Below are 26410 nucleotides of genomic sequence, written 5' to 3' on the forward strand. Positions count from 1 at the left end.
AGATGTCTGGTGGTGCAATGACGCACAGGCTTCAGAATGAGATGGAGTAGCGACTGACGGTAGACGATCTTGGCCGGGGACGGATCCGGACGGGCAACCGATGGTAACCAAGCTCTTGATGGCGGGGTTCGAACGGAGGGGTTTATCTTATCGCAGAGTACCAACGGCGGGTTCTCACTCTGGAGACCCGAGTGCCAAGGAATCTGGACGTGAGACGTAGATAATAAGGATGCGCGTTGAGTTGGGTCGCTTGGACTCAAGTTTCGATCCTGATTAGCTTCGTAGAGTCTTCTGGCGTGAGAGACACTAGGGCGAGATTCCTCGGTGAAGGAGGCGGGAAGGATGCTTCTGCAGCTATGCCGGATCCAAGACGATGGAGTTGACTTGCAGAGGTGGCACCGCAAGGTTAAGGTAAGGTAGGGGTAGAACAGCTGCTGTCGAGGGTTCGGATGCACTAGAAGCTTCTCCGCTTATGAAGTAGCTCTAGAAAGCTGCTTTGAACAGGTCGTGTGATGTTTGGACCGTGGGAAGACGTGGAAAACCGAGTCTGAGCGTTTTGCAAGCTGGAGCGTAGCTATTTCAACCTAAGCACCCAAGATGGGCTAGGTCAGACCGAGCCTCTAGACCACTCTTGTAGGGCAGCGGCTTTGTCCGACTCGAGAACTTAGAGAATGACGGCGTCCACGGTTCCGGGTGCTGGGATTGGAGGTTTGTGCTCGTCTTTGATTGTTTCCGAGTGGAGAACTACTCCAATAAACGCTGCTGCAGCGACAATGACTTCATGGTTCCACGTTGCAATCGCCCACTTTGTCTTTCCTCCACCGAGTGCTTATAGAGTTGGTAGCTAAGCAGCGTTGTCAACATGTTGCGAACTGTGAGGAGCGTGGATGTAGAGCTGGAAATAGCTGTCTCCAAAACAAGGGGACAGGCATTAGGTGTCCCGCAGAGACCGGAGATATAGGGTATCATGGTGCCAGGTCAGAGACAGAGGGGTCCTATCAGGGAACGAACTCATAACACTGTTTCTAAGGCTTTGAGGAATAAGAGCTCAAGGAAAAGCCTTGGTCAACTTACCAATGACTCTTTCTTTTAGTTCTCTCTCTACTCACTCTGAGAAAGAAGAAGCTATTCCAAGAGGCGAGAGGAAGGTACAAAAGATGGCACCATCAAGTTCCCTCTCACCCGTTGAGAAGCTCAAGGTACATCTCGAGGTACAAAGGAAGCCATTGATCTAAGTCTCATCCAATTGCCCGCCGCCGATGTTCCAGTTAGCCGAGGTGGAGCCGGAAGATGCCACGACCTGCCCCGGGCTGGTTCCTTGCTAACATCCCCTCGCAGCACCACTTGTACCCGTAAGACCCCGGCCAGCTCCCGCCTCACTGCTTTCGCAAACCTTCAATTCCTCAGCTCCCCCCAAAGAACCGTAGTAACTTGTAGAATCCCACCTTTGCGACGGAAGCCCTCGACCCCTTCTCCTACTCGACCTTGCCAATCAAGAGGGTCCAGAGTCTCGCTTGAATCCTTGTGTCTTCAATTGTCACTAGAGAGAAAAGGATTCCTTAAGCTGCCCTCGTTCTGCGATTCCCCAAAGAGGTTGGACGAAACTATGGCGACGCGCAGCGACGCGCCCGAAGTGCGCGAGTCCATCGAGGCCAAGGTCACCAAAGATGTCGAAATGACCGACGCACCCGACGCCAGCACCGCCGAAGCCAAGCAACCCGAACCGACTGTCTCTGCGAAACCGGCTGAATCCGACAAAATGGATATTGACGCTGGTGCGAATGCCGACGCCGACGCCGATGCCGACGCAGACGCAGACGCGGACGGTGAAGCGGATGCAGATGGCGACATTGACGTAGATGCAGACGCAGACGCAGACGCGGATGGTGAAGTTGACGCAGACGCTGATGCAGATGGAGATCCAGATGATGGCGTCGCATCCCCCGTGGAATCCGAGCCTGGCGACCTTTTGGATGTCATCCAAACCATCAGCTCAACCGTGAGCAACTACAAGGATGAAGAGTACGTTCGGATCAGGCGCACCCTTTGCCTGTCTTGCTGCTAATTAGTTGTCATCGCAGCGGTGAATGGTGGGCGGCTAGTTTCCAGCGCATCCCGAACAAACGTCAACTGCCAGATTACTTCGAGATTATCGAGAACCCCATCGCCTTCAGCACCATTCGCGTATGTCCTGCCCATTCGTAGAGCCTTGTTGGCACGACACAGAACTGACCCCGAGTAGCACAAGATCCAAAAGAAGCTGTACACAGATTTCCCCGAGTTTGTTCGCGATCTTGCACAGATTTGTCACAATGCGCAGGTGTATAATCGGCCTTCCTCGGCCATCTTTAAGAGTGCCACCGTTATCCGAGATCTTTTCAAGAAGGAGTTGCAGAAACTCGTTGCCAAAGGCACGATCAAGTCTGAAGAGGCAGAGCTTCCCGATTTGGGCGAGCTCCCGCCCGCAGAAGACTCGTCGCCAGAGGCCGAATCCGAAGAGGACGAAGGAGAAGAGGAGGAGGAGGAAGAGGAAGAGGAGGAAGACGACGAGTCCGACGATGACGGAAAACGCCGACGAAGCAGGAGGCGTGGCCGAACTTCGCTCACCAAGCGCCAGCTTGAGGAGGCCCGGGAGGAAGACGAACATAAGAAGCGCGGCCGCCCTCCCAAAGTCTTGACACCGCTCGAGGCGCGTATTCACAACGTCATCAAGGGCCTGCGCAAGTTCCAGTCAGACGACGGTGACTTGCTCATTGGTCCCTTTGAGAAGTTGCCCGATAAGCTTGCGAACCCGGACTATTACCAAGTCATCACCAACCCTATTGCGCTCGACAATATCAAGAGAAATGCCAAGAGGAAGAAATACTCGACTGTCGATGATGCGCTCAAGGATATCGACCTCATGTTCAACAATGCAAAGGAGTACAACGAGGAAGCCAGTGACATTTACGAAGCCGCTGTCGAGCTGCAGAGGCAAGCAGGTGAGCTGGTGGCGCAGGAAAAGTCGAGGCCAGACGATGAATTCCGTGACGAGGATGGCAAACTGCCACTGTCGGAAATTCAGCACAACGGCCAAACATGGCGAGTCGGTAAGTTCTGTTCCCGGTCCCTAGGCTATTCGAAAAGGATGAGTCGGGGTGCTAATATTGTGTAGGCGACTGGGTGCATATTCGTAATGTCAACGACATGGCCAAACCCATTGTCGCGCAAATATTCCGAACTTGGCAAGACCGAGCTGGACAGCGATGGATCAACGCTTGCTGGTACTACCGTCCCGAGCAGACGGTGCACAGGTTCGAGAAGCACTTTTTCGAGAACGAGGTGGCAAAGACGGGCCAGTATCGCGACCACCAGATCGAAGAGGTGCTCGACCGATGCTTCGTCATGTTCGTTACGCGGTTCAATAAAGGACGGCCGCGTACTCTGCCGGCGGATAAGGAGGTGTACGTGTGCGAGTCTCGGTACAACGAGGCAACTTGTAAATTCAACAAGATCAAGACGTGGACGAGCTGCGTGCCTGACGAAGTCCGGGAGAAGGACTACGAGATGAAGCTGTTTGATCAGCCGCGACGGCTCAAGAAGGTGCCCAGCCCGATCAAACACCTCTTGCAGGCGGATGCGAAGGAAACGGATGAGCTCCCGAAACCGACCTGGGGGGCAGCAAACGCACCGCCCATTATTGGTGCCGTGCATCGGCGCCCTCGAGAATCAAACGTGAGTTTGGATGTGATTCATTCTGTTTTCCCTGCTGTTATTCCTTTCGTTTGGTCTATTAGAATGGCCCTGGGCCGGACGGGTGTCGTGCAGGAATACGGTATACACGCTGGAACACCTGCACGAATACCACACATACAGCCTTACCGTGCCGCCTCCTGGATGAAGGAGGTGGACAATTGCCAACCCTCCAACACACCAGCACCAGCACCAGTACACCCTCTCGTCGTCCCTCTCGGTTATGCAGTGCAGGCAGATAAAGGGAGCGACGCGTGTGGGTGGGATAACAACACCCTGCATCCCGTATCAGACGTACTTCGCAGCAGAAATTTGTGCCTTCACCTCTTACTTCACTCCTGCCCTCACTCTTGATCTCATTCTCATTCTCATTCTCATTTTCACCCTTCACCTTTGCTCTGCAAATTTCAAACTCAGCCTCACTTTCACTCTTTTTATCGCGCGTTAGTTTATTTTTCTATCTCTCACAACCTATCTTTCGGGCTTTCACTTGGTCTTCATTTGGTTTTCTCCGTTACTGACAAAATTGACTTTGATCGAACAGGAGTCTCCTCCACCTGAGCCCACGCCTTCTCCGCCGCCCATGATCCAAGAGCCTGTGCGACGGCCTTCAGTTCTTCAGGCGATGCGCCAGACGCCGAGCGACATGTCGATGGGTAATCCTCCCACGCCTTATGGGCACGGAATGGGAGCTGCGCCGTCTCCGTCGCCAGCAATGTATGCTCAGCAGTACACGCCTCAGCATGCTTCGGCATCGCCAGTCGCGGTGAACCATCAAACGCCGGTGCCTCTACCCCAACTTCCTCACCAGGCGTCTCACTCTCCGCAGCAGCCCATCCGCCCCATGTACCAGCAGCAAGGATTTGCGCCAAGCCCGTTCCAGCACCAGCAGCACCCACAGCACCATCAGCAGCAGCAACAGCACCATCCCCACCACGCACCACAGCACATGCACCCTCAGCAGCAGCAGCACCACCAAGGCCCGCCCCCTCCAGCACCTCAGTTCCAGCAGCACCACCTCCCGCCGCACCAACAGCAACAGCACCACCACCATCAGGCCCAAGCGCCGGTCCCACAGCAGCACCAGCACCAGCAACAGCACGGCCACCACCAAATGCATCCACAAATGATGCCAGCAAATCCCATGGGCGGCCCGACCTACAACCATCATCAAATGCAGCCTCATCCCGCTGCAGCCCGCACCCCCATGGCCAACACGCCCAATGCCATGCAGCCCGCCAATGCCTACAACCCTCCTAGGCCTCCCGAGGTTTTTACCCTGGCCGAATCCCTCAACGACCAGATCCCCGAAGAGGTGCGCAGCCAGTACAACAGGGACGAGAACGGCAGAATCTTTTTCTACTCCACACCGCCCATCGCCCGCCCCGAACACGGCCTCGCCCCAGACAATGCCAACTCGGGCCACAGCCTCGCCTACCTTGCTAAGAGCAACCCGCAATGGCTGGCCGAACGCGCCTCCCGCGCAAAGCCTTTTGCCGTCGCCAAGCAGAAGGAGTTGAAGGTCAAGATGGCCCTCGACAAGGTCACCGAACCCGCCAAGGGCAAGACGGGTGATGAGCTTCGCGACTGGGCCGCCGACTCTCTGGTCCGCTACGTCGAGGCGCACGCCCAGGAGACGTCGCGCATGCGAGAAGAGGGCGATCTGGACGGTCACGACCGCCTCATGAAGGAGCAGCGCGCAGCGCGCCGCAAGAAGACGAGAAAGGAGCTGGAAGAGGAGGAGGAGCGAGCCGACGAGGCGAAGCGTGCCAATTACCTCGAAGACATTTACTTTGTCCACTCCAGTCTGCGCACGCCCAAGCCTGCTCACTGATCGAAGCATCAAGCAATTCAATGTGTATTCTAGTCGACACCATCCCTGCTTCTCTCTGTCCCTTGGATGCAAGCTTGTAATTGAAGGGCCTTGGGTAAGGCAGGGAGGATTCGATCTCCTGGGTAGAAAGGGAGCGGAGTTTTTTTCGGCGGGTCGGACTGCTGTGATACCTATTGGCTTTTTTGGAGTTTTGAGGGGAAAACGAAATGGCTCACTGTATCAAAAGGATTATCATCGTCAGGGCATCATGAGACGATATTCATGATGCCTGTTCAAGTACCTAATTTGCACAATTGAGATGAGCAGTATTCAGAGATCCCGTTGTTTTCAGGTGTGTTTTACCATCATTGCCCTTGATGAATTTCATATCTACACAGGAACTGTTGATGAAAGGCCTCATTCCATGATGACTTGGTGTCTATTTATGAGTAGTGATCCAGGTGCGTTCTGCCACGATTCAATCTGAGTACCTAGGTAGCTGATACCAAATCATACTGAATCCATCAGCGATACGCCGAACCACACATTTTGGTAATCTTCATCACCATGCACCCTCCAACCCCGAAGCCTTTGAAGGGAGTAAGACATCTTAAAATGACAAGACAAAAGGCTGATCTGGCAGACTAAGCTCTTTGAGTGGCTGGCGGGCTGTACCTGCGCCGTCGAGGGAGCGGCCCGGCCGAGTTCCTCCGGTCACTTACTGTACGCAGTCACGGCAGTATGGAAACCTGTGCTTCTTTGGCAGTTTTTTGCCTCAGGACCCTTGCCCCATAGTCAACACGTCTTTGCACCAATCACACGCAATGAGACACAAGCTCTCCAGTGCATCGAACCCGACAGGCCAGAGCTGGACCCGACCAGGGGGTACTAGCGTAGATCTGATTCGCCCCCCAAAGTCATGTGCCAGGTTGTGTGACTCTACCGCTGAATCTTGAGTGAGATGCTTAGCATTTAGATGTTCTACTTCTGATGAGATCTCAACATGGAAAGTCGCCAATTACACCAGATGAGAGGTATTAATCTCTATATGATCGTTCCTACTCCCATAGTGTTTTAAAACTCATAAATAACGTGAAACTGAGACGGTGCTCCTCAATATATGAGTCTCGAATGTTAGTGTAATGAATAAAGTACCCAGTCCCGCCCATCCAACCCGAGCGGACGTTTGTGCCCGTGTGCCGCCCACTTTACACCCTGAGCCACCAGAGATCGGACCCTTTTCTTTGGGCGAACCGATTCGCGTGGTGAGGGGCAAATGCAGCGCAGCACGCTAATTGAGCCTCGCTCTGCCCAAAGGCGGCTAGGATTGAATGATTCGCTGACGTTCTCGATTCTTAGTTCCGACTACATCTCTCTCACCTCTCCTTACTCTTACTCATAACCGCCTTTGCGCCTTCTTACTTTCGACTTCACCTCTCACCTCTCATTTCTCTCTCTCAACCCGCGAGTTCACGAACTTCATCACCCTCTAAACCCCGAGGAAACCGACACACACGCCCGCATCCGATTCGCCATATTGCTCATCCGCCCAACCTACCATCTCTTTACCGTTCGTCTATCCCCTTTAGCTGATTAAAGCATTCCGTTTGTGGCGAGTTCATCCATCAAGTCTTGAACCGTTCTTCTTGTCGTCGGACCGAGGACTTTTTGAATTTCGTTTTCGCAAACTCTTTGCTTTCTCTTTCTTTTTACCTTGCTGTGCTTGTACTCTGTCATCTTAGTTTGAGCCATCCGCGAATTTCCCGGCGTTTATTCTGCATAGCCCCGTCCTTGTTCTTCTTGGGTGGCGTCGGCGTTCCGTGCGGGTAGTAGGAGGACTTTTACGACTTGACGGCTCCGATACATCCACGGCTCACTTTGGCTGTTTCCCCTGAACCTTGCTTTCGGTTACTCTTCTGGTTGGGATACCTGGTTACGTCGGGTTCTTCATTGGGTGTCAGTTGAAGGGTCCAAGCCGAAATCGACTCGAGGCTATCGACAACAAAGCATCGTTACTATTCGACACAACGACCGGCATTTTTTTCTCTCTGCACTTCCAGCAACCTGGGAATCATAACAACTCGGCCGTCCAAGATCTGCGGCAGCCTCCAAACCTCGAAATCAAGAGTGTACTTGGGCCAGCCAGGCCAGTAACAAAGACTAAGTCGACAACTGGGTCGCCACCTATCCAATATCAGATCGAAACTATTCTCCGTCCTTCTCTCCTCGACCTGTTCGGCCAAGATATACGGCTCCTCGAAACTCTGAAGCCAAGGTTGAGCCAGATACCTGAGGCTCTTATCGTGAGCTTTGGCTAGAGAGAACCCGGTCTGGTTCTCGATCAACAATTACGGCCAGCTTAAGGTGGTCGTTCAGGGCAGAGTTTGCTATCTCCGATGAGTATCACGGTTTCCACGGTTGATCCCGCACTCGCCAAACCCAATTGCCTCCCGTCACGGCCCAGGAGCTTGGTCATAATATCCAACCTTGATCCTCTTTTTGGGATTCCTAGAGGGTTCCCGGTACCTTGACTATCACCAAGGGCTTCCAAGAAGGTTCCCGGCACCTTGACTATCACAAACATACTTCGAGTATCATTCGGATACAGATAACTTGCTCAGAGACACCACAAGGGTTCCCGTCGTCGTCTTCATCTCCAGCACTATAAGATGGACTCCCCAATCCCTTCTCTGCAGTCCTCGGACCTAGCAGGAACATCTCACTCATCTTCTTCATCTCCTACACAACCACCTACTTCCCTAGGAGATTTTAGCAAGCTGTTTGAGAATCTGCGAGTTCACGAGACTTCTACCTCATCTACACGTATTCTCTCTTCGCCAGACAGAGTCTACTCTTCTTCTTTACATTGCTTTGAGCCTCTTTGCAAGTCAGAGAGTCCCTCAAGCAAACAGTCTCAGCCACTTCTTCTCCTCCCTCTCATATTCACCACAGAAGAAATGGCCAGAACTGGCACCAAGCGGAACTACCAGTCCTTAGACTTGGCCGAGGTTAAAAGGCCAAAGGTCGAGCCCAAGGACAAGAAGCCTGCCGTCGCTGCCGCTGCCGCCGCCATCGCTGTCGGAATGGTAGCTCGGGCCTCTTCAGACTCGGGCTACCATTCCGACTCGTCCGCCGCCGCCGCCGCCGACAACGACAACGCGGGAGAAAGGCTCTTCAACAAGCAGACCGCCAAGAGACCTCCTCCCAGCTCCCAGCTCCCCTTGGCCGCCCGTCTGCAGCAGCGCTTCGGAGCTCGCGACGAGTCCTTGGCCCTGGCTTACCCGGAGCAATGCGCCCGCGGTCTCTACATCTACGCCGACGGCTCCAACATCTCCGTGTCCTTCTTCAACGACCTGAAGAAGCGCATGGGCATGTCCAGGGACCAGCGCCTCTCAACCTCCGCCTTCTCCTTCCACGCATTCAGGGGAATACTCGAACGAGGCAGAGAGGTCAAGCAGGGCGTGATTGTCGGCTCCCGTAACAACAAGGCCGGCAACAACAGGTCCTCCTCCTCCCCTTCCTCCATCCCCCTGTACCTGCAGGAGGCCGAGGCGTGTGATTACACCGCCAAGGTCCTTCAGCGGGTACCCGCAGACAACTCCTCGTCTGCGGGCTCCTTCGCGATGAAGGAGCAGGGGGTCGACGAGACGGTCCAGCACCACATGCGCAAGGCCGTCCTCGACAACCTCGGTGCCCCCGGCGTCATGATCCTCGCTACGGGCGACGGCAACCTCGACGGCGACATGGAGGGAGGCTTCCCCGCCGCCGTGCAGTCGGCTCTCGCCAATGGCTGGGTGGTCGAGGTCTACCACTTCGCCGAGTCCGCCCACTCCACCTGGCGCGATCCGCGGTTCCTCCACAACCCGGAATGGGATGGCCGCCTCACATGTCACGCGCTCGACGACTTCGTCTTTGACATGGATGCCAAGCAACAAACGGTCACTCCGCTCGGAGCTGAGGTGCCTCGTACTGCAAAGAGGACCAGACGCGAGAGCCGGCCGGCTTACGTGCCGTCTTGGACCCTGCCACCTACTCAACGGGCAGCCTCCTCCGTCACTCTTCCCCCGGCAGCGGCAGCAGCGGCAGCAGTCACTCCCCCGCCAAGTCCTCCTTTGGAGATGGCACCCGCGAATCCAGAGGAGATGGCCCAGGCCGGACAGATAGCCGAGTTGGTGGGCAAGCTGAAGCCGGAGTTGATACCCGTCATCGCCGCCTCCCTCCTCCGCGCCGCCTCGGCCACTCCTCCTGCTGCTCCTGCTCCCGCCCCTGCTCCCGCGCGTATTCCTTCCGCATCACGCGGGGACGCTAGTGGCTTCGCCGGCGGTGCGATGGGCTACTTCGGAGCCCAGGTCCCCTCTCCGCCCGCCCTCTCCGCCTTCCCCCAGACCTACCCCCTCCAGTACCCCCAAGCCACCTCCTACACGGCGGCCTTGGGCCAGTACCAGTACAACGGGGTCTGGGGGAACCAGGTGGGCTACTACGGGCACACCGGCTGAGTCATTGCGACCAGCCTTTTTTTAAACCCTCATCTCTTCTCTTCCCTTCTTCAGACCCCTTCTCTGTCGTCTTTGCTCTGCGCTTGCTCAGCCGAAAGGCAGCAACCAGATAGATTTCACAGCTTAGGGAAAGGGGAAGGGCAAGACCGGTATATGGGAGGGGTTCGCAGGCCTGAAAGACGGCTATGGCCCCGTGGATATTTGGGATGGTATATGGGAGGGGTACGCAGGCCTGAAAGACGGTTCTGACCCCGAGGATGCTTTGGGTCGCCTTCGGGCACAATTTTTTGGCCTTCGGGCAAGCCTTCGGGCAACTTAACTTAGGTATATGGGAGGGGTAGCAGGTCTGAAAGACGGCCTGGCCCCGGGGATTCATGGGATTGGTATATGAGAGGGGGACAGGTGCCTGAAATATGGCCCTGTTCCCCGTGGATTTCGGGAGGGAGAAGTGGGTAGTTGGGAGTTTTTTGAACGCGATACTTTTTTGAGTATGACGTTTTTCTCCCGGTGCTGGTGAGCATAAAATGCGCTGGCGGGCACAAGATGCCTTTCTTTGAGCTTTGTTTCGTAAATACATTTTGTTCGTTGATACTTTTGTGTCCCATGTTTCTCCGTGATTGCCTGTTTGCCAGATCATTTGATATACGAAGCGTGACATTAAATGCTTCTGTTGTCTCGAGGTTGAACCAAGGTAGACTTCTTGGGCTTGACTATGCTCTCCCTACATCACATGTCCCTTGGATTTGTATCAAAGTCTTGTGCCGTCTCAGAGAGGACTCTCTAATCCTAATAGGCCAACGCCGAGTGCTGAAATGTCTGGTGACTATTAGCACGCCGTCGACAACGAAGGCGAACTCAAGATAACCTCCGTATAGCCAGGAAAGCATACCTCTTATGCCAACAAGGGAGAGGCGAAGGTTGACAGCGATAGGACCGGCCCCAAAGCTCAGACTCCAGCTCAGACCAACTGCGAATCAGCATAATACCCTCATATCAAAGTTCGTGGAGATTGTCCGCGACAGTACCACGGGACCATCAGCTATTCCGTCCAAAAACAGAGGCCCGTATTGAGGCTGTTACCAGATAGGTTTTTTTTTTGAATCGAGTTATGAGTCTTTGTTTCCCTTTGTAAACGTGGTTCGTTTGGGCAACGCTAGTTGGTAGAGTCTGCTAGCCCTTGATGGGTTTCAACATCCATAAGTCCTCGACCGAGGTTTGCTACTATACGAACCAAGATGAATCCAGGAAAAGATGAAGCACTGTGACAGTATTTTGAATAAAACTTCTCGGTGGGCATATAAACCACAGCGTTGTTCGGAGTTCAGGTTTTCGGAGGATTATCAGCCGCTGTCGTTGTGGTTGAAGTCATGGTGTTCGCAAATGTGGAATCGTCTTCGCTCATATACAGCACCAAAATTCCTTTTTGTTCATGTCACAGGCGAATCTTGCCAGGTATGGCAGGACGAGAGATAACCAAGTCCATCAGGTAGGTAATCTTGATTTCTCCGGTGATTGACCACTGTTTCCGCTATTCAAGTTTGGGCACAACCCTCATCCCAGCTTGCGTATAATTCAATCTAGCCCAGACGGACACGGTCAACAACCCGAGGCCCCGTCGTTGCAATTGCTTAAGCAAGTGCCTTACTTCGGAGACTTTTCCATCGGTTAGTGAGGTTCGTCCGGTCAGTAGTTACGCCGGTGGTTCGTGCTGCACGTATGCAAAGTTTTTGAGTTTCGGCGACTAATACCTCTTATCCCCGGACCCCCTTTCCGCCCCCCGGCCCCCCCGGCCGAAATTTCCTTTCTCGACGCCGTTTGTGATGCCCAAGTGCCGCTCCGCATGCTCCACATCAACTTCCGCTGCGGCGACCTTCTTTCCGAAGATATGCCATGCAATGAGTTCAGCGGAGTTTGAAGATGTGTACCACAGTGGAAGACAGGATGGCGAGCTCTTTCAGCTGCCCCAAGATGAACCCAGAAGAGCGATTCTTATAAACGTCACCGGTATGCCACAGCTCTTCTCTCAAGTTTCACCAACCACTTTCTAACATTCTTCATACTCGTAACTCTAAGACTACATCAACCAAAGATTCCAAGATCGCCCAACATGTCTTCAACTCCCGCTACGCAAGAACCTTGGTCGCTCGCCGGCAAGACAGCCATCGTCACCGGAGCGTCTCGCGGCATCGGACAAGCCATTGCCTTCCACTTAGCCCGCAAAGGTCTCTCCAAGTTGGCAATCACGTACGCCAGCAACTCTGACGCGGCACAAAAGACTTTAGACAAGTGTCGCGAACTCGGGGTAGAAACCGCCATCGCCATCCAAGCGGACGCTCTCGACCCTACTTTTGGTCCCAAAATCGTCTCCCAAACGCTCCAGCAGCTTTCCACCGCCTCCATCGACATCCTCGTCAACAACGCGGTGCTGAGCGACTACTCCAAGGTGCAGCCCATCAAGGACACAACGCTCCCCGTCTTCCTTCAAGTCATGCAGGCCAACGTGTTCGCCCCCATCTCCCTGACGACCGCCGTAATACCTCACTTGCCCTCCCAGGGCGGCGGACGCGTCATTGCCATCTCGAGCGTGCTGGCGTACCAAGCCAACTCGGACCCCACCATGACGTACGGGGCCAGCAAGGCCGCCTTGCAGAGCTACACGCGCTCTCTCGCCGAGACGTTTGGCAAGACCACCAAGGCGACGTTCAACAGCGTCGTTGTCGGTCTGACGGCGACGGACGCGATCAAGAATAGTCAGGATTTGTTGCCTGCGGGGTATCTCAACGAGCAGATCCGAGACACGACTGCGGCGGACCGGATCGGGGTTCCCGAGGATATCGCGTACGTTGTTGGGTTTCTTGCTAGCGAGGAGGGGCGCTGGGTCAACGGGGGTGCTGTTAGTGCCAACGGAGGCAATCGTCTTGTAATGGCTGCCCTCGGGTAAATGGATTCTGTTTGGTTGGGAAGGTATTCAGACCACGACACTACTCTGATTTCGATGGAAAACCCTTGTAGAAAGGATCGCATAGAGGAAATAAATCTTGTCATGAAACCAATAAGCGACATTTGTAATGGCCTCTCACGGGGGCCGGCCCTTGGACAGCAACCTAGGTCTTTTGACCTTCTTATTTCTCACGCGGGAGTAAGACGAGCCGGGTGTTGAAGGTTGGCTAGAAGTCGAGGCTATATAGTATGGCATCGCGAGGCCCGGGCTATCTGTGTTCTAGCTCAACGCTATAAATAACTGGTGGTTTTTGTTTGACTAGGGATCGTGACCAGCCAGCAGGCGTCCGTCAGGGTCGACGGGTCAGGTCAAACTGGCTGGGTGGTGGAGTGGTTGAAGGTCAATAATCAAATTACGCCCACAGCCTACTCGACGACAGACTACGAGTTCGAGTTCGATTCCCAGCAAGTACACCAAGAGATGTAGCCACACCGGTAGTGAAGTCTTTTTTTCTTTTCATGTTTTTTACCTTTTGGAATTCGAGATGCTTTATGTGTTATTCGTAGGCATGTACAGAGCGAGCGTCGATGGTGAAATGTTGTCTCCTTCTCAAACCATACTACAGGCTCAATGTGTAGAATCGTGAAAGACCGGTATTTGAAAGAACAGTGGCGGATGAAAGGATGCCTTGAAATTCATAACTTGAGCCTCCATAGGAGTCTCAGTGCGTCGGGGCTCGGAAAAGGGCTTAACACGGGCAGTGTGTGATGATATGGGAGCAAGTCCAATGTAAATTTGAGAAATTGTTTTTAATCTGCTGTGCCGCACGCATCTCCTATAACTGTTTTGATCTTACGGGGGTTCAGGTCTAGAAATATAGTTTCGAGATAGTCACACTATTTGATGTATTCTAGCATCCGCACCATATTGAAAACGAAGGTAAGTCACTGTCCACAGTCCTCGGAGCGAACGATAACAGCGAAACACGGCTCCTCAACATTAAGTATGGCACGCCAAACTCAGAGCCTCGAAAACAAATGATTATTCCTAGAAAAATCAAATCAAAAAGCTTGAGTCGCGGTAGCACCTTGAAATATATGGACGGAGAGGCGGAGCTCAGGAAGCAATGCTTCCTTCGTGCATGGATGAAAGGGGGGCCCCCAGCTTGGATGGAGGATCGCGCTTGCAGCGCCTATTTCTCCGCCGGTGCGCGCTTTCATCGCGCTTCGCCTTGCCTGAAGATAGACCGACAACCGGGTCGAAGGGACTCTGCCTGGATTGAAGTGATCCTGATCAGGCTGCCGACAGAGTCAAGCCTCGAAGGCAGAAGGCCGCTTGATGTCGGGGTCGGACTCGGGGGTTAAGGTTGAGGATCGGGACAGAGACGGAGGGGGGTGCGTTATTGGTGGAGAGTGCGCTTACATAACATTGCCATAAAATTGGGTTTCTGGGATGGGGAAATAAAAATAGCAGTCCAAGCCACACCTTGCGGCGCTTCCCGAGTGGAACGTGGCGAAATGAAGCACGTGGCTTGGTGATATAGGTGTGGCTCATGCACGGCTTACATAACACTAGCGCTACTCCGTCAAAGCGAGCATTCGGGGCATACGAAGTAACGAACACATCAGCATTGGAATGAGTGAATGGCAGATGGATTATGGATGCCCGTACCTCGGTGATGACTGACGAACCACTCGGACAATTCGGCAGATCAGGGCAGCTGCCCGGGAAACAAGTAATAATTTCCCGAGTTGAAATCAGGCATGCCGTCAATATGATTACTCCGTATTCCCGGGCCCGCGGTTCCTCTAACTGCTCCGTATGGTCACCAGCTTTCCAATTGGCTTGTTCGTACTCGTTTTTTCCAAGCTCGTTCCTACTTGTTTGAACTTTGGAATAAACCTTCCAGGCAGTGCTAAGGTAAGCTACGAATGCTGTGCGATATTTCCGGTCATGCGTACCCGTAGATTGATGATTATGTACATTGGATCTTTTAGGTGCTGACCAGGTTCCACTCATGGAAGTCAGATTCGAAGATTCCATCATGTGTCACCTCAATGCCTGCCTTGCTTGCCTTCCAAGCCTTTGTTCGACTGACAGCTTCCGTGCGACCTGGCCATTGCCTTTTTCCCATCACGAAGGGGATGGGCAAAAAGACGCTGATCGAGGGACGTTCGGTGATTCGGCACATTGCAAAACACATTGGCTGCAGCTGTTGAGGCAATTTCACACTACGAAAGGCAAGGGATCTTCATCTCCCCGTGTCCCCCTCATCTTCAAAAAGGTTCAGTCGAAACGCTTTCCTTGATGGCGGTTGAGCGGTACCGGGAAATTTTTATATGGCTGCCTGATTGATGAACGAGATGCGGTTCCACGCGACCAGTGGAACAGATGGGGAGTCTGGTTTAGGTACCTTGGACCACAAAGAGTCAATTCTCTCCAAGGCCCAATCATATCCGTCGACAAGGTCACGGCGGGGTGTTGAATACCCAAGATGCAAAAGCGATGATTGGCAGCTGTCGGTGGAGGGGGCTGATCGGCGGACTCAAAATGGAGACCCTTGGCAGGAAGCATGGGCAGCAGTATGTATAGAGACGGGACGGGGGGCGAATGTCACCATCGGGACGCCCGAACTAGTCGGGCCACACGGCCGGACACAACCCTTCTGATTCAAGTATTCTCACTTTGTGTAACTTATCAGTGGTTTGCATTTGTGACTGGCTCGCTTCGTTGTCTTGCGCTTTTTGGTGGACAGTGGGTGTTGTTTAGACACAGCGCGTGCTTGTCAAAGCCGCGGATCACAGATCTGATGTGACACGGAGGGAGGCCGTGAGGGCACGCATGGGGGGGATGGGGGCGAAGATCGACCGTCAATCATCTCAGCCGGCAGCTTTTAGCTGAACTGAAGTTTGAAGATTGTGTAAAAAGGGGTCTCTTGGTCTTATTTTACGTTGGTTTGAGGCGGCCCAGTGGTGGCAACAAAAGTGAACACGAACACCAAATGAAAGAGGCAACATGCTGTGCATGCAGGCATGATGTACGGCAATCTTGGCCAGGCAGCGAGCTGTAAAACTCGCATTGTTCAAAGAGAGATGTTGATAGCATTGAGGCCAAGATGATAGTATCGTGGAGTTGCACTTGCATGTACCCCGAGGCCGCAGAAGAAATGATCAAAACGCAGTGGGCCTGGGATTCCCAAATACGTACGTACGTACCTCTACCATGAGCTTATAGGGTGTTTTGAGGGCCTGTACCCTGTCTAGACTCTCCCGCATGCCCTCAATGTTCCGACGGTGCCTTGGATGCCCTTGAGGACGGGGCTCTAGGCATTGGATAAGTAGGATATCCAACATCACCTCTCAGTCAGCGTGAGCAAAAGCCGCAATGGAAGTCCACTAGTCCGTCAGGGAATTCCATGATCTATAGGTCATGGTAGACGCATCTCACGAGATCTGGCAGCCTGTCTTGGTTAGGGTACCTTACCCATAAAGGCGTGCCAAAGTCTGACATGGAAGTCGGCACGCAGACAAGTCACACAGCTAAAGTAAGTTGTTGAAGTCAAGTTCAATGTTTGGATTCTCAGATTCGGATTCGAGAAAGACGGTGTTGGTACGTATCTTGGAGCATCCCTGTACACGCGGATCTTGTACCCTGTACCCTGATCTCCCCCACGACTTTCACCACCTGGGCAGCGACCAGTGACCACAGCCCACGGTCCATGGTCCACAGACTCCGTCACTCCATCCTCGACGTCGTCCCGCCAGGGTTTCTCATCCTTCGAGCATCCCAAGCTGAGCCAAGCCTCCCTCATCCCTCACCCCATTCCATTCCGCCCTTTTTCTTCCCAACCAGCTAAGCTGCTGCACTACTGCTGTCCGCTTTCCGCTCTTTTATCTCACTGTTCGCGAAGCCGAAGTTCAGCTACCTAGGTAGCTGGCTGGCTGGCTGGCCTTCGCCCTCGTTCTCGGCATCCTTCCATGGCCGCATCGGGGTCTCCATCCCGCGTCTTGGAATTTCAATTTCCCATCGCGCCAGAAAGCATCGTCATTTCCTCTCAACTCCTCCAAGACGCCAAAGAGGAAGAGGAACTTTGGCTTGCGTCGTCAAATTACATTTGCTTCCTTCGCTCGCGGCATTTCGTCCGAAGCGGGTACCTGCTGCTGCCAGACATGGAAGCGAGGCGCCGAGGGGCTGTACCATGCTTCTCAGTCCGTTCTCACTTCTGGTTGTTCACAGATACTGCTCTGCTCATTGCTCTGCTCCCAGACGGTCGGTGAACTGATGCACATTACATAACCTATCTATCCGTACCTTACCTCAAGTGATCCCTCACGCTCAAAGAGGAATACTCCGTACCTACATCCATACAGCAAGGTCCCCGGCATTCGGGGCCGTGCTGTGCATTAAACGATGAGCTGCCAATGCCATTCTCCGTACTGCTAGTCTAAGATACTTACCCACAGATACGGGTCGCTCTCACACTGGCGTAACTGGGTTTAATTCTGCTGCCTCAGCCGCCCTCCACAGTCTCGGCCTCGCCTCACACCTCGCGCCTCACGCCTCACACTGCACGCCTCTCCTCATCCCGCGCTCTCAAGTCTCACACTCACACTCACACTCACACTCACGCAGCCCCTTTGCCCATCACTCACTGTTCACATCACCTTATACCAAGACCCGATGCAGGTGGCAGCCAACCCTCACCCCCCCGGGCCCCTCTACCTTAGCCTCCTTGCCCCATCCCTCGGACACCCTGCGCTGGCTGGCTCTGCTGCTTGCTTAGGTGCTTAGCAGCTTAGGTCCTAGGTTCCTCCTCCACGGCGGGCCTGTACCGGGCGGTGTCTTGCTTGTGTTCCGCCACAAACCTCCCCTCCTCCTTCCAATCCCTTGGGGAGCCACTTCTCGCCCGCATTCGCCTTTCAAACGCCTCGCCTCAACATCACACACAGACTTCCATTCCATTCTAAGCGGCCCTGTTCCTGTATCTTACCTCGCTTTCTATACGCTATACGCTATACGCTTAGAACAAGACTAAAGTAAACATCCGCTTACATCGGAGGGATGAACCGCAGCATCTGATCTGACTACATACATCTCTCATTGTCCATCCATCCGTCCATCCATCCATCTCACACCAACACAAAATCTTCTGGTCTCATCCAAATCCACACCACCTCATTCTTTGCCCGTTACTGCAGAACATCACACACACACACACTCACACACACATACATCCACATACATCCACACACATCCCTTTGACACTAGCGTCCGAGCCCAAGCTCGGCCCCGTACATACGGATACTGGCACCGCATCATACTGCCATACCTCAGCATTCATCCGACTCTATCTCCTCTTTGTCCTACTTTCACCCTAGCCCAGACCGCCGTCGAGTCTAGGGCATCCACTCTCCAGTCCGCCTCCCGTCCCTCATATCAACCACGGACGTCCCCCCCCTTTCATCATGGGCACCATTTGGAGAACAGAACCTTTACCACCTCATCTGTTTGACGATATGGCGTCGAGTTCAAGCCGGAAGCCCCAGATCTTTGTCCACTTCGAATTTGGGGTCTCATTCTCACCTAGACATGCACCCAACCAGCACTCCGTCACATACGCCACTCGTGGTTTCCGTGATCGCGCTCAATTTCCCAGACAAGTTCCACCAACCAATACAAATTATCTAGCAGAGCCCTCACACTCAGTCCATCAACAACAACATCAACCCACACGATCTTCACCACCCATCCAAGAATACTACGCACCCCAAGCGCAACCATCAATGCCGCCACACTACGAAGTCAGCAGACAATCTCGTCAAGAGAGTCGATCGAGCTCCTCACATGAACGAGGTAGCTCAGCCCCGCCGCCATGGAACGATAGCCCCTGGGATGCCGAACCAGATGCTCTAGGAAGCTCAGCGCTCCCACGCCAACGACCACGGCCCCAGAACACCCCCGATTACTGGAAAGCGTTGCCCGAAGTCCCGTCACGTTTCCGACTTGGCGAGGACGAGATGCCGTGGTCAGCCTCATCCTGGCCAGGCGAGTTCGGCATGCCCGACGAGTCCGAGGTGAACGACTACTCTTCCGAGCTGTCCATGAAGTTCCGCGACGTCTCCCTCACCAATGCCACCCCGGTGGCCCACGAGAGAGGGGACGACGGGCGGAGACATGACCTGGAGGCGCTCTCCGCGGCAATGGTCACCGTCGACAACGGCTTCGAGAACCAGTGGTGGTACCAGGGCGAGCGACAGCAGATCAATGTACCGGGGGTGGTGGCTGGCGACTTACACACGACGACGGCGACCACCGCGGCGGCGGCGCTGGCGAGCACGACGGCGACTGCTGAGGCGGTGGTGCCTCCTCCTCAGACCCCTGTGTACCACCAGCAGCTCGGAAGCTATGACACGAGGGAATCGATGGGGTGGGTAACTGCCCAGGGCGGGGATTCCCACGCGAGCATGATGAGCGCTACGATTTACAACCCGAGTGTCTTGGTATCACCCATGTCGGAGTACGCGAGCCCCCGCCTTCACCGGTCGATGACTACGAGGTCTGAGGAGCTCTTCTTTTACAGCTAAAAAGGATGATTCATTCGAGCATGAAATGTTTAAAAGCATGGCGTACAGGTTCATCATATTAATGGTGGTGTTTTTTTTTTCTTGGATCGCCGGAGATCTAGGGGTACAATTGGGATTCGCCGTGATTTAGTCTGGAGAGACTAGATTTATCCTGGTTGAATACGGAGTTTTCCTTTTTAGTTGGAGCTTTCTCATGGAGGATATATCCGATATTTGCCCAATTTCTTGAGGACAAGAAGGGGGGCCTTGACTTGAGGGAGAGAAGAAGCCTGGGCTTTCTTTCTCTCTCGATCGAAAAATTAATATTGTTAACCCCAATTCGCGGTTCCATGGGCACAGTTAATTTACCTTGCCCCTATGACCATGTTCTCCAACCAAGAACAACCGGAACAACCCCCATTCTGAGACTCTTTGTCACAAACTTGAACACGGGAGCACAAACTGCCAAGAGAGATCAAAGGCAATTCAACGCACAAAGCAATGCTTATTTTTAGGCATCAAAGCCCCTGATGAGAAAAGAATAAAACAAGAAAACGAAATTTGTGCCTTGGCCAATGGAGTATACAGCATGCCGGGGTAGTCGGACTTGTAGTCTAGACTCGAGAACGCATGGGTGGGTGTGTTCACGTCACACCAAGAAGAAACAGCAGTCCCTTTCCATCCATTGGCATGGTTTTCATTTTTTCCAACTTGCGGGTTTCCGCACCGGGATCCCTCCCATATGAGCTTACTAAAAACAGGAACATGGTCTTTGTTGCCTTTTGAGATGTTTTACGCAACTGTATTCAGGGCAAGACACATATCAACGCCCTTGACGGCGGGGTTCCGCGGTTGGCGCCGCATGATCTCTAGCCCGTCGGTTGTGTCAAGTACTTTAGACACGTTTCTTTTCCCGGGAATATTCCTTCCAAATTAGATATAGACGCAAGAGGCAGGGTATCAATTTGTATTACCGAGTTCAATGTTTGATATGAACAAGATTGGGGTTTTTTGAGCGGGGGAGATCCGAGTCAGAAGCGGGAAACGGCACGCGGGAGGGACGTCGAGGTTTCATCCCGTTGATGCGCGCGCGATTGAGTGGGGAGAGGTTATGGTAGGTGATGGGATGACAGCGTTCAGAAGTTATCAACCTGCGGGCAAGTGGCCTATTTTTTCTTCCCACTTTTATGCTTGCTATCTTTGCGAGTTGCTGGCTACCTCATGTACTGTTTGGTAAGTGCCCGCCGGGGAGTTGTATCGGGGAACACTGGCCCTCTAGGGGGGACGGATAACAAGGGGTTGATGCTTCACTACATCTTACAGGAGATGGTTGGCGATGACGAAGGGCGAGTGTTTGTCCTGAGTGTGCTGCGACAGGCACAAGCCGTGAAATACTTCCTCTTGATGCCCTCATTTTGATGCTCACTATCTCCCGCCATGTCAGACTGGATAAGACGGTGCTTCTAGCTGCTGCTACTTGGTGAGGTTTTATCCACCATCCACCTTGAGGCAGAAGACTTTCAACGTGAAGAATATAGCGCCCGGAAAAGCGGTGGCTTTTGGGATTCACGCCCACCTGTCTGCCTCAGTGATCCATGTCTTTCTGTCACCTTGGACGGAGGGCAAGATTTCCTGACCTGCAATGCTGCCTGAGATGCCTCTTAGCGTTCTATTCTTAGGGCACCGTCCATATTGGACCAGTCTTCCAGAGCGCGGTTCGTTGATGAAGGAAATGGTCCAGATAGATGGGCTCCATACTATGAACCCCGCGGCATTGTTGGCAATGTACTAGAGACTGACGACTAGATTCTCTTTGAGTGAGCGATGTCTTTTTGGGGGGGAAGAGACGACTATTCCAGGCCCTTGAATGCCACGATTCTTGGAATGTAACGTTTCACTTGGATTGTAGCATGATATGAACCATCTGCGATGTTTTCTTGCGGGGATGCGTAAGTCTGGTTGGTGGCTGTTGACACCTGACTTGGCTTTAGAAATGTCTCAGTCTCTCTTGGTGCGCTTCGAAGGGACCTTTATGCTGGAAGTATGGCTGGCTGTGGGACTTGAACCATAACACTCCATCCTCCTACGGGTACCTCGCCTAGGCACGATCTTGACAGAGTCACTAGAGAAGCATATCACGACGAGGTAGCGCCTCATCAGCCATTTCATGGCAAGGTTTGGCTATACACCATGTATTTCTCTTCACATGCAAGCGCCCTCATCTGAGCCGGCCTGCTTTGCATTATGTGGATGGCGTGAAGTACCCGCGGATAGCCTCTGGCGGCATCCGCGGTTCGTGCTGGGAAAAGATATTTCGTTCTACTTTCATCTTGGTGGCGAGGAGTTCCGTTCCATCCCCGTCCCGGCGGCAATACCAATCCTTTCGTCGAGTATCCACATAGGAACGGTGTGGGTTGTTACTGAACATGAGATTGCTTACACGGAAGGCTGCAATGTCAGGGTTAGGTGGTGTTATGAATGGCACAGGTTTGAGCTGTTAAAAGGCCCCGAGAGAAAACCCCAGTACTAGGATAGGAAGAGAAATAAGGGCTACGTATGACACCATCTCTCTTGATGACGATTTCCTTGTGTGTCCGGTCGGTCTCTGTCGTGATGGGACGGGCGAGCATTGGAGCCTCTCAAGTTATCCATGATCTAGGCCAGATCTAGGCCAAAATTTGTGTTCTTAACCTTTCATGCTACTTCAGAGTCGTGTGTTCTAGAGTACTCAGCTTACGCTGTGGGGTTGGGTCGAGGAGTAGTGCTGTGAAGGTTTCACTCAAAAGAGAATTAGACCCGTTGAATCAACGGCAGAGCGCCTTTGCCGGGGCCGATGGGAGAGGATTCCTCGGCTACAAGCGTACACTGCCGCATTGGGTAATGCTCTTCCAAACGCCTTTGAAATTTCTCAGAGGGCTTTATTTACACCTCTTGACTTTGATTGCCATGTCACGTACCTGGCATTTGTGCTTGAAGAATGAGGGCAACATGCCTGGAAAGAAGCTTGTATCTCCTACCTTACCCTTCTATATTGACCATATCCACCATTGACGGGCTAACCATACCAAGCGAGAGGCGTTCAATCAGGCTACAGCATTGAAGGACGTCGGAAATGGATGGTGACAAGTGACTTACGGAGTCAGGCAGTACAACGTCAAGCGGCCAAAGAAGATGAATCAAGGTCAAGGATTTCACACCAGCTTCTTATCCTGTATGTGATTTCAGATTCGTTGAATTATTCTTGGAACATAAGCCCTCTTTCCGACCTGTGTATGTCGCAAACATCGGGTAAAGGCCTGGTGGCCCCCTGGAAACCCGCATCGACATCTCAAAGCTTTCGAGGGCAGCCTAGTTTTCCTAGAGACATGGATTCAACGATTGTGGGGCGGGGTTGTAGGGCCTCTATGATGGGCATGTACTATATGCCTTTTAGAGGCTTGAAGACGCGGTCTAGGACTCAAGATTTCGGGGGCGGACTTTGTGCTAAGTTGCAGAGGGGTGGAAGATCAACGCGGCGGGGTAGCTCCAGTAAGACCAAGCAGCTCCAATGAGTTGGGCACCAGAGGCCGCGGCGAGATCATGCCCTCGTCAGTATCATGAAGTCCGAGCTATATGACACTTAAAGTAGGAAGATTGGAGTGAGGAAAGTCAGGCAATTTGACGCGTCATACACCCCAGTGAAAGAAGTGGTTATTACTCAGCGACAAAGCCACTGAATAACTTCAATAATTGAGCATACGTCTTACCTCGAGGATCAGAACCATGCTTTCTGTATTCAGCAGTTTCAGCGCAAGTACTAAGGGAAAATATTTGAGTGGAAGCCGTTATAGCCACTCAGTCAGTCTTTGCCCGACTTGCATCCCTCATGCAAGTCATGTTTCTCCAGACGCCGGCCGGTGCAACCTCTTTCCGACAATGTCGGCGGCATGTAACCACAGAATCATGGTTTCAATGCCTGGCCTTGATTGCCGAGTTGAGCCTTCACGGAGAGAATGATCAGTCCGGTTTCATCTCCACAGACTCTCAGCCCGGTTTGCCGGCGGGATCAGGCTTCGATGTAGAGAACCCTATCCCCCCACACCGCCTCTTACATGTGGCGTTCAGCTGATATCCAGACAAGTAATGATTTGACGATACATGAAAGTCTCAGGAAAGAAAAGGGGGGTTGGGTGGTTTTGGTAGTCGCGGGTCGGGGAGTGGAGGGTGGAGGGGAAAGCTGCAGGAGAATTAATTCTGCTGCCTGGAGGAGGGACGGATATGCCGCGCCGGGGATTGAGGACGACGTGGTGGACGCTAGTGCATGTCGAACGATAGTCGGACCTTCTTCTGAGATCTACTGCATTCAAGACGGGTTACTGATCCTACGGTAAAAGTAATTCGGTTTCGTGGCTTTGAGGGAAAGGGTTTTGCTTGTTTGGTTGGTTCTTGGTGCCGACGATGGTTCGGACATGTGCTTGAGCAAGGTTGATGATCCTGCGAAGATGCGGGAAGGAAGCGGTGATGGGTCTCATTTGGGCTACTCAAAATACTCTTTAGATTTTACAACAATTCGTTCCAGAGGTAGGCTCCATATATTCTGCGGGAATGTCGTTGAGGTCTACAACGGACTTCATCTCCGAAGGGGGCTTGGGGGACGGCATTTCTCGTCTAGGGCATTTCTTCTATTCATTATAACCTCGCTACGCCGGCTTTATGGATCCCCGGAGTCAAACTATCTATTCTTACCCGAAAAAGACATGTTCTGTTGTAACCTCTATCGTCTACACCCCCTTCATCCAATAACCTTCTGCATAGCCTCAACATCCATCTCAACCCTCGGCTCCATCTGCATCGGGACGACCATGCCACCCGCAGCCAGCGCACCGCTCGCCGCCGCCGTCGCAACGGCCTTGACCATATTCCCGCAGTCTCCCACGGCGTAGACCCCGGGAACGCTCGTCTCCCCAAAAGGGGCAGCCGTCTTGATATCCCCGTTCTCCGCCGTCTCCAACCCAAGCTGCTCCACAAAGGGACCGTTGGGCCTTGTGAACGGCGCGTGAGCGAGGAAGCCCTCCGTGACTTCTTCTTCTCCTTCGTCTTGCCGCCCACTAAGTGTGAGTGTCACGCTGGTGCTGTGCTCCCCGCTGCTCGTGGCCATGCGCATCGATGTGATTTTCCGTGTGTCAATGGTAAAGGGGTTATTGGCCATGGCACCAATCTCTGAAGCGAGAGTCTCGTTGCCGTGCGTGTAAATCGTCACCTTCTTGCCCAGGGGCCGAGCCATGTACGCGATATGCGTCGCCATCTTGACGCTTCCCGTCAACCCGAAAGCGAGAACGCCTACCCTCTCCGTCCCGCGCTCCTCGAAGCCGTGGCAAAAGAGACAGTGAAAGGTGCCGTAGCCCCAACAGTCCGCGTAGCCTGCGATGTCTGGAGAAATATCCGTGACACCGGTAGCCAGGACTAAGCGCCGTCCAAACCACGCCTTGCCATGCTTATCCTCGGCCCTAAAGAGCCCGTCCCTGACTTTGGTCGTCTTGACGACCTCGACGCCGTCGGCGAAAGTCACGGTCTCGGCGTAGCGGGCTTTGAGGTCCTCGCGGGCCTTGGCGCGGAAAATTGGGGGAGGGACGTGGTCGAAGCCGAGGACGTTGTGCATGTTGCTCGCGCGGGCGTTGCGGTAGAGGTTTGAGTCGAAGAGGACGGTGGTGTAGAGCTGGCGGGAGAGGGCTGTTGCTGTGGCGAGGCCTGCTGGGCCTGCGCCTATGATGAGTACGTCGTGGAGGGCTGAGGTGGACATGTTGCATGTGACGATGTTTGTTGTTAGCGGGAGTGCTTTGATGAGGGTTTTGTAGAGGTTGTTCATGTAAGTTGTATTCTGGTTGTGTTGTGGTGTAAGCTTGGAAAATGGGGTTCGTGTACTTGATGAGGTTGCGATATTCCAGGCAATGATTGAGGCTCTCTTGTCGTCTTATATGCTCTTCCAAGTGAAGAACGGGCGTGCCGGCGTGAGGCGCGGCATTGCGGGATGTCTCCGAGGCCGTGAAATGTTGCCGAGAAGATCGGATCCGAAGTGGGGCGACCTGGCCGGGCAAGACAAATGTCTCCGAGGAAAGGTGCCGAGTGATGAACGAGCAAGTTTCAGAGCCAGCAGCATGGCATGACTCACTCTTAGGGAAATTGATTACATATCGCACATGAACTTGAGTTGTTCTCCATAGTATTCGCCGTACGAAGGGATCATGTGCCGTACCTGTCCTCATGTTGTCGGTTAATTGCGGTAGAACTGGCGCCATGGAGGAGAGACAGCGAACAATCCACTCCACTTATTTTTTCGCTTGCATTCTGATTGATACGATTGGTAAGATTCATGACTTGAATTGTACGCGATTGTTTTAGTAGGTAGTGAGAAACGGAATGAGGTTCGGTCCCTGGGCATGTCTCGTAAGCACTGCTCTCATGATCACCTCCCGTCGAAATGAAGTTATAGATACATAAGACTCCTACTGATGAAGCCAATGTGAGAAAACATAGGTGTAGACGGGAGAAAAAGGGCTTTCATGATCAAATCGATAGTGAAATGTTACAAGTTGCTATCGACAGTTTGAGAAGAACCCAATATCAAGCCCACAACAGCGGAAACGAAAGAAGAATACAACTTATACTACAAGCGTATGAGCGAGAAACTCTTCAGCCAAGACAAAATTGCAAGAAAGTGCAAAAGGAGAGTAGTCAGAGCGGGGAGTGGAACTCATGGGATCGAGGTCCATCTCTTGAGACATATGTGGAAACCCCGCGTTCCCAGCTGAGTGTTCCACCACTGGGCCACAGCGCCCAGGGGAGCTGTACCCCGGTTTGCTTGTTGGAAGGGAGAGAGCAGGTTGGC

The 26410-nt window shown here is 53.2% G+C and overlaps 6 protein-coding genes across 6 annotated transcripts; 5 read left to right on the forward strand and 1 right to left on the reverse strand.

Annotated features, from left to right (window-relative positions):
• Positions 1-1606: 1606 nt before the first annotated feature.
• On the forward strand, positions 1607-4086 carry CPAR01_16148 (uncharacterized protein; the record flags this gene model as incomplete). Its single annotated transcript, XM_060500393.1, has 4 exons — positions 1607-2022; positions 2070-2184; positions 2243-3089; positions 3155-4086. 4 exons carry the CDS (start codon positions 1607-1609, stop codon positions 4084-4086), a joined length of 2310 nt encoding a protein of 769 aa, XP_060340874.1.
• An 874-nt stretch (positions 4087-4960) lies between these two features.
• Positions 4961-5566, forward strand: CPAR01_16149 (chromatin structure-remodeling complex protein RSC2; the record flags this gene model as incomplete). Its single annotated transcript, XM_060500394.1, has 1 exon — positions 4961-5566. One exon carries the CDS (start codon positions 4961-4963, stop codon positions 5564-5566), a length of 606 nt encoding a protein of 201 aa, XP_060340875.1.
• A 2648-nt stretch (positions 5567-8214) lies between these two features.
• Positions 8215-10041, forward strand: CPAR01_16150 (uncharacterized protein; the record flags this gene model as incomplete). The annotated part of the gene is made up of 1 exon (XM_060500395.1): positions 8215-10041. One exon carries the CDS (start codon positions 8215-8217, stop codon positions 10039-10041), a length of 1827 nt encoding a protein of 608 aa, XP_060340876.1.
• Positions 10042-12148: 2107 nt separating this feature from the next.
• On the forward strand, positions 12149-12982 carry CPAR01_16151 (uncharacterized protein; the record flags this gene model as incomplete). The annotated part of the gene is made up of 1 exon (XM_060500396.1): positions 12149-12982. The coding sequence occupies one exon, from the start codon at positions 12149-12151 to the stop codon at positions 12980-12982; it is 834 nt and encodes a 277-aa protein (XP_060340877.1).
• Positions 12983-18447: 5465 nt separating this feature from the next.
• CPAR01_16152 (uncharacterized protein) lies at positions 18448-19566 on the forward strand (the record flags this gene model as incomplete). Its single annotated transcript, XM_060500397.1, has 1 exon — positions 18448-19566. One exon carries the CDS (start codon positions 18448-18450, stop codon positions 19564-19566), a length of 1119 nt encoding a protein of 372 aa, XP_060340878.1.
• A 4750-nt stretch (positions 19567-24316) lies between these two features.
• On the reverse strand, positions 24317-25324 carry CPAR01_16153 (uncharacterized protein; the record flags this gene model as incomplete). The annotated part of the gene is made up of 1 exon (XM_060500398.1): positions 24317-25324. The coding sequence occupies one exon, from the start codon at positions 25322-25324 to the stop codon at positions 24317-24319; it is 1008 nt and encodes a 335-aa protein (XP_060340879.1).
• Between the last annotated feature and the right edge of the window lie 1086 nt (positions 25325-26410).

This window comes from Colletotrichum paranaense (genome assembly GCF_030867605.1).
Source record: "Colletotrichum paranaense strain IMI 384185 chromosome Unknown Scaffold_23.1, whole genome shotgun sequence".
NCBI lineage: Eukaryota > Fungi > Ascomycota > Sordariomycetes > Glomerellales > Glomerellaceae > Colletotrichum > Colletotrichum paranaense.